Source organism: Anthonomus grandis, chromosome 13, assembly GCF_022605725.1.
Source record: "Anthonomus grandis grandis chromosome 13, icAntGran1.3, whole genome shotgun sequence".
Taxonomy (NCBI): Eukaryota; Metazoa; Arthropoda; class Insecta; order Coleoptera; family Curculionidae; genus Anthonomus; species Anthonomus grandis.
Window position 1 is genome coordinate 3,261,981 of NC_065558.1, and position 6,778 is coordinate 3,268,758.

A 6,778-nucleotide genomic window follows, 5' to 3' on the forward strand; every position below is an offset into this window, starting at 1 on the left:
TTTTATCTCCTAAGGTTCGTCTTTTTCCATTAAATTTTGTCCAAAATCTCCAACTTTAAGGGTGGATCTGTTGTTTTTCTTAAATGATACTCCCCCCTCATCGAGTTCTTTCATTATTTTAGGATATCCAAGTAGAAAAGACTAAAGTGAAAATTATTAAAAAAAAAACCATCCTGGCCCTGACAACCACTCAGTAAAATGTTGCTACGTCGCATTGGTTTGACAATCAGCTGATTGTTGTCAAAATAGGTTATGTCAAAGTTCCTCCAGTGTTTTTGATAATTTTCAATTTTTTTTTGGAAAAAAAGCCTGCTCATATTCATTTCCCAAATAAATATACTGACATCCTGAATAAAAGTCTCTTAAAAGCACTTCCACTCACCAGCAGGTTGTAGGACTTCCACAGACACAGATACAAAAAGGTAAAGCCTGCCCTACTTAAGCCACTTTCATAGCACAAAAAAAAACTGTATGATTCACACTTACTTACTTTCTATTCAGAAGAACCGTTCTCTAGATATTAACATAATTCCATTAGTATTTAAGTTAGAATGGAAGCTCCTCTGCCCAGTGACACCTTTGTGGTTTTACCACCCTTAACGGATCATGGGGTGGTTTTCGGTAGGAACTCTGGTGGGCCCCGGGGAGAGATACAAGAAGTTATTTATGTTCCTTCTAAGGAACCATCTGGACCCATTCAGGTTAGGCAGACAGATTTATTTTTATTTGTGTAAAGTGTTTAGTTTAAAATTTTAGAAAGACACAATAAGCAAAAAATAATATATAAATTACAATTTAATTACACACAAGACACCAGTAAAACATGTTATAAATATTAGTTGCTATCAAAAAGTGGATATGGACTAGCACAAATAAAGACTTGCACATTTGATAACTATTATATTATATTATACACCAAAGATATAAATTTGTTTAGTGACATATTTACTATACAATACTTAGATTTACATTCAACAGAGCCAACAAGTTGGGTCCCATCTTTGCAGTATATTGCAAAAATATGATGCCAGTGAGAAATATATAAAATAGCACAAAAAAGTGTCTTGAACCATCTCCATTAATCACTATTCTGCAAAAAATAAATATACTAATCCGCAGATTTCATTAATATTTATCTATAATTCTAGTGTACTTACATGGAAGTAGACCCTGCAGGAAAAACAAAAGCAGTAATCCTAAGTAAACCAAACTGGATGTGGGGTGCTGAAATGGGGGCGAATGAATGTGGGGTCACCATAGGAAATCAAGCGATTCAAACTAATGATAATGATGGTGATAGTGACCCTAATGTAAAAAGGTTGTTAGGTACAGATCTTGTAAGGTGAGTGATGTATTTATCGCTAAAATAATAGTAACTAATCAAGACTAAAATTTTAGACTTGGTTTGGAAAGAAGTTCTAATGCAGATGAGGCATTAAATGTTATAACAAATCTGTTAGAGAAATACGGGCAAGGAGGCCCATGTTCTAAATCTGAGGGAGGTTGTGCTTATCATAATTCATTTTTAATTGCTGACTCGGAATGTGCTTGGGTTTTGGAGACTTGTGGGAAACATTGGGCAGCTGAAAAAATAACTAGTAGGTTGTTAGATTTTTCTGTTTTAACATTAAAATGTTTTTAACTCTATTTTACAGGTGGTTTTCGGAACATTTCCAATCTTTTAACAATTACAACGAAAATTGACAAAAAGTCTCAGGGCTTAGAGGAATATGCTAAAAATAAGGGCCTGTGGGATGGGAATGTATGCAGGAAAACCAAAGTTAAGTTTTAAATTAAATTGAAATTTTTTAGGGAGAATTTAACTTTTCTCAAGCCTTTTCCGCCGAGGGGAAATCAGAAGTGAGATACCTGGCAGGTCAGAAGTTGCTGGGAAAGTTCACTTCTTCAAACAGCTTTAGGGAGACTGACATGTTTAAAATCCTTAGGGATAAAGAGTCTGGAATTTGTAGGGATTGTGATGATGGTTTTCCTACTACAGGAAGTCAGGTAAGCCTTAAAATACATAATACACATATTTCAATTAAAGTTTATTGGTATATCAAAATAAAATAATACTCTTTTTTAACACTTTTACCTGTTCATAAATTAAAAATATTTTTTAAGTACATTTCAGTTAAATAGAAATAATTATTATTATAGTTGAGCATATAACAATTATGTAAAACCTAGTATATAAAAAGAACAATAAAAAAACAATCAAAACTCATTTGGAAATGTTGACACAACTTGTCTACGCTCTATTGGAGAAGTTGCTGTACCTAATTTTGTTTTTAAAACATATTAAGATAAAATACATTAGGTAAATTAAAATGTATTAACTATTGATACAACATGTTCTGAAAGTTAAAATATTTTATTAGCAAGCAATAAATAAATGCGAGGAGGATTTATGGTTCAAAATGCAATATTTTACATAATATGCTATTTGGAATTTTCAGGGAACAGGGATCACAGATTAATTTTAAGACATATAAATGCTCATGTAAATTGCGAAACATAATAGCTAAATAGTACTTACTTAAAGGTAAAAATTGAAAATACATATGACAGTTATTTAATTGCAGTAAATCCAAGATATAAATAAGACACTTCTTAAATACTCCATATTACTATGAGGTATCACTAAAGCGCTAATTTTTATGTGTAGTTAATGAAAAATAAAAGTGTTTTTAGTTTAACAAGTTTTCACTTAATTTTTAATGGTCCTTTGTTTAACTAAGGAACTGTGTTGAAATATTGGATGTTACAGTAGATTGTATAGTTTCTAGCTTTGACAGATTAGAGAGAAACCTGGATTATTATTTATCTTATCTTTGGTAATGCTTTGTATAAAAAACTTGCTATTTAAAAAAACAATAATTTCTTAAAATCTGATAATATATTTACTGGTTGTATAAAAATACATTTTTGTATTCCAAAGGGCGAATTTATGAAAATAACAAAATTTTTATACCATTCACTACAATACCTTTAAGCACAATTTGACATTACTTCAACTTATTTTAAAAGATCACAGATTTTAACTAATTTTAGGGTTATTTTCGCCTCAGGTAATTGACGACTTTCAGTTCCCTGTTTTTTTTTTTTAGGTATTTTTTACAGTCTTAAAAGTAATTTTTATTCCAGTATTTTAACTACATTTTGTATTTTATTCCAGGCATTTAATATAATCCATAGACTGGAAATAAAGTTTCATATATTTTAGGCATCTGCAATAGATTTTCGTTTTGTTCCAGGCATTTGACGAAAATTGTAATGTTATTTATATAGGAAATTATATTTTACTTTTTCTAGCTTCTTGAGCTATTTTGTTTTCCATATAATATTCTTATTCCAATAATTTTTCCAGACTTTTGGAGCTATTTTGGATTAGACCCTAGATAAAAGGAAGTAAAAAAAGGCAGGCATTTAAAATTTCCCAGATCCTGGAATAAAAGAAAACATGCGTCTAAAAGCATTAAAATAACTTTTAGCATATGCACAAATAATTCCAGGAATACACAAAAAACTATCTTATAGTCTTGGAAAACACGAACGAATAGTGCCTCTCCGTGAAAGAATTACGTCAAATGCCTGGTTGATATAGAATATACTTGAAAAACCTGAACAACGTATAAAGTCATTTTTAATTTCTGGAAAATTTGGAAAATGGCATCAAAACCTTTGAATATGTGTAAAAAATTATTTTCACCTCCGCATCAAAAATACATGGACGAAATAAATGAAAACACAAGTCCAGGCACATAAATACAAGGACACAAACCTAAAAACACAAAATTATTGACTCGTTCAAGTCAAAACTCCCTAAAATAAAAAGTCTTAACTGCCTGGACAAATTTTAATCAATTCTCTTCTTCATTATCTTCTTTTTGATTTGATTATTAATTTTTGAAAGGGATTTGGGTTATTACACTTGTTTGCCTCAATTGCTTGGACGAAGTAAATTAGTAGACAAGCACAGGCACATAAATACGAGGAAACAGTTTCAACTGCCTGGACGAATTATATCATTTCGCTTTTTATTCCTCTTAACAGCGTTCTTCTTTTTTTTCCCGATTAAAAGGTTCTTCAACTTTGGGTCAAGGGTAGGACCTTGACCCAAAAAATCAACAAACAGAAATTCAAAACAATTTTTTCGCATTATTTTTCTGTATCTTTCAGGTAGGTTTTGGGGTTATTTCTCATGTTTTCAGGCCTTTTAGCTCAATTTTTATGTCATCCAGTCCTGCGCGGTTATTCCTTAAGTGTTCCAGGGACTTAGACCAATATTTCCAGGCTCTCGAAGTCTCATTTCTTTCAGGTTTTTAGAGCAATTTTCAATGTCGTATTAAATCTTTTGGGAAATTTCTGTCTCATATTTTGCCCATAATTTTCAGGGTAATTTTCCGTTAAAGTCCGGTATTCTTTTTTCTTTTCAGGATTTTAAAAACAATTTTTCATTTTATCAGGCTTTTGAAGTAATTCCTTCATATCTCCCGGAGTCTTGAAATAATTTTTCACATCTTCCAGGCTCTTGGGATCAGTTTTGTAGTTTTATTCCAAGAATTCGTCCTCAATTTCAGAATTTTAACGTTATTTTTTGGCCCTTGCAAATTTCAAGTCTTCCAGGATCTTGGGCTAACTTCCTTTTCTATACCAGGCATTTGGAGTATTTTTTCGTGTTGTCCAGGGATCTGAAGTAATATTTCAGGCCTTCCAGGCTCTTAAACTATTTTTCTTTATTCCAGGCATTAGGAGTCATTTTTTTCTTTTTCTGGCCGTTCCTTGGTGTCATTTCATTGATTCTTTTAAGTTAAATTGACGACACTTTCAGTTCTTATCTGGATTTGGGAAGTGAGAATCTTAGAGGCAATTTTTGGTGATTTTTTTCAAATTTTTACTTAATAAGTTACCCTAAGCAGGCATTTTTATCGTTTAATATGTCACCTGTTTTCCAATGGTCTAAATTATAATAATGAGGAGTGGACGTAGGTCTGTTATAAAGGCATAAATCAGGGCACACTTTCAAGGGTACAAATATAGGGAAATCACCTTAATAACACAAAATTATTTACTCACAAGCCAAAACTCCCTAAAACAAAAAGTTTCAACTGCCTGGACCAAATAAATCATTGTTCTTCTTCCTATTCTTCTTTTAAATGTAATTCTTAATTTTCCATGAAATTTGGGTTCTTGCACTTATTTGCCTCAACTGCCTGGGAGAAATAAATTAGTAGACAAGCCCAGGCACATAAATACAAGGAAACAAACTTAGGAAAGCAAAATTATTAAGTCATAAGCCAAAACTGCCTAAAAGCCATCAGTTTCAACTGCTTGGGCAAAATAAATCACTTTTCTTATTCTTTTTATTTTTATTGTAATTCTTAATTTTAAAGAAAGCTTGCGCAGAGAATTAAATGGAAAATGAAAGATTAGTCCTAAATCCTGGAAAACATCAATAAATATTGCATATTTCTGGAAGGTCACGTTAAATGTCTTGATGACATAGACAATGACTTCAAAAGCCTGGAAAACGTAAAAACCTAATTTCAAACCCGGGAAAACATAAAGAAATAATATCAAATGCCTGGAACAAACAAAAAATAAATACGTATGTAATGCTGGTTTGGCAAATGCATTAAACAAAATGCCCTCTTGCAGTCCGGCTTGCACCAAAGCAAATTAATACTTTTACTTTAAAAAACACCATAAAGCCTCAAACTATAACTTTCAGGTTTCAACTTTAACCTCTACAAGACCCAGCGTCCATTGGTTTACCGCCACCCCAGATCCCTCGAGATCGGTGTTTAAACCATTCATTTTCACCAAAAACGTTGCCATTTCAAAACATACCATTTGCCCCGATAAAGAGAATCCCCACACCCTTTACATCCTCTATAAAAAATCGGAATCCAACAAGGGAGTGCAAGATTTACTACATGAAATGGAGTCGAACTGCGTCAAGGAGTTGGATCAAGTTATTTCCACCGTTGGAGAGGATTTATCGGAATTCGATGAACTCCTTAAGGATTGCGTTGAAACTGAAGTCAAGTTTTACCGTTAGGATGCTTTTTGACTTAAAAATACACTTAACTATTTATTAGCTTAATAAATTTGGGTTTAAGTGTAGCTAGTTGCATGCATTTTGTACCAATGGGCTTTATGACATATAGGGCCTCGATCCATTATTATACAGTATTAATTAGGGCTCAAATGGGTGTTAATGTAGTCTTCAATGTTCTTTATTTAGGTTGTGATATTTTATACGCTTTATTTATATATTATTATAGTGACTTTTTATTTTATTGTATGATTGAAAAAGTGTAATCAAGTATTCAAAACAGCATTGTAATGTTATATGCTATAGGATTATTATTAATATTTAAACTGCTGTATTTAAGGAAAAAAATATTTATAATTTGCACATTCCAAATCTCAATATACAATATTCTTTTGCAAAGCCTAATTTGAGTTTTATTGTATGGAATTTCAGCATTAAGGAATATGGAGGGTTATGGTGTCGAAAAATTGAGGAAAAGGCTTTTTAAATTCTTCTTTATGCCAACGTTTTGGTCTTTATTGAGCCTTCTTCAGGGGTCTACAACAATTATAAAATTCAAATATCTATATTAATATATGAACCTATTATTAGTTAACAATCAAAATAAAAACTAAAATTGATTAGCTAAAAGGTCTAAAGTTGGTCAATTAAAATGGTAATTCTACAGTTTTAAATATTAAAAAAATAAATTTTTAATAAAGAATATATATATATATA

General features: G+C 31.4%; 1 protein-coding gene across 2 annotated transcripts; it reads left to right on the forward strand.

The window, feature by feature from the left end:
• The first annotated feature begins 265 nt into the window (after positions 1-265).
• Positions 266-6,466, forward strand: LOC126743830 (secernin-3). Of its 2 annotated transcripts, none has more exons than XM_050451059.1 (7): positions 266-422; positions 539-701; positions 1,149-1,342; positions 1,399-1,598; positions 1,656-1,762; positions 1,813-2,007; positions 5,735-6,466. In XM_050451059.1, exons 2-7 carry the CDS (start codon positions 552-554, stop codon positions 6,062-6,064), a joined length of 1,176 nt encoding a protein of 391 aa, XP_050307016.1. In that variant the 5' UTR covers positions 266-422; positions 539-551; the 3' UTR covers positions 6,065-6,466. The 2 variants fall into 2 exon arrangements, with proteins under 2 accessions (XP_050307016.1, XP_050307017.1); XM_050451060.1 differs by having other exon boundaries at positions 276-422; positions 502-701.
• The last annotated feature ends 312 nt before the right edge of the window (positions 6,467-6,778 follow it).

Bases quoted from the DNA above. Each gene is read 5' to 3' on its own strand.
- LOC126743830 (XM_050451059.1), top strand. From the start codon at position 552: ATGGAAGCTCCTCTGCCCAGTGACACCTTTGTGGTTTTACCACCCTTA. The intron at 702-1,148 runs GTTAGGCAGACA...CTATAATTCTAG, and splicing joins AACCATCTGGACCCATTCAG to TGTACTTACATGGAAGTAGA. The intron at 1,343-1,398 runs GTGAGTGATGTA...CTAAAATTTTAG, and splicing joins TTAGGTACAGATCTTGTAAG to ACTTGGTTTGGAAAGAAGTT.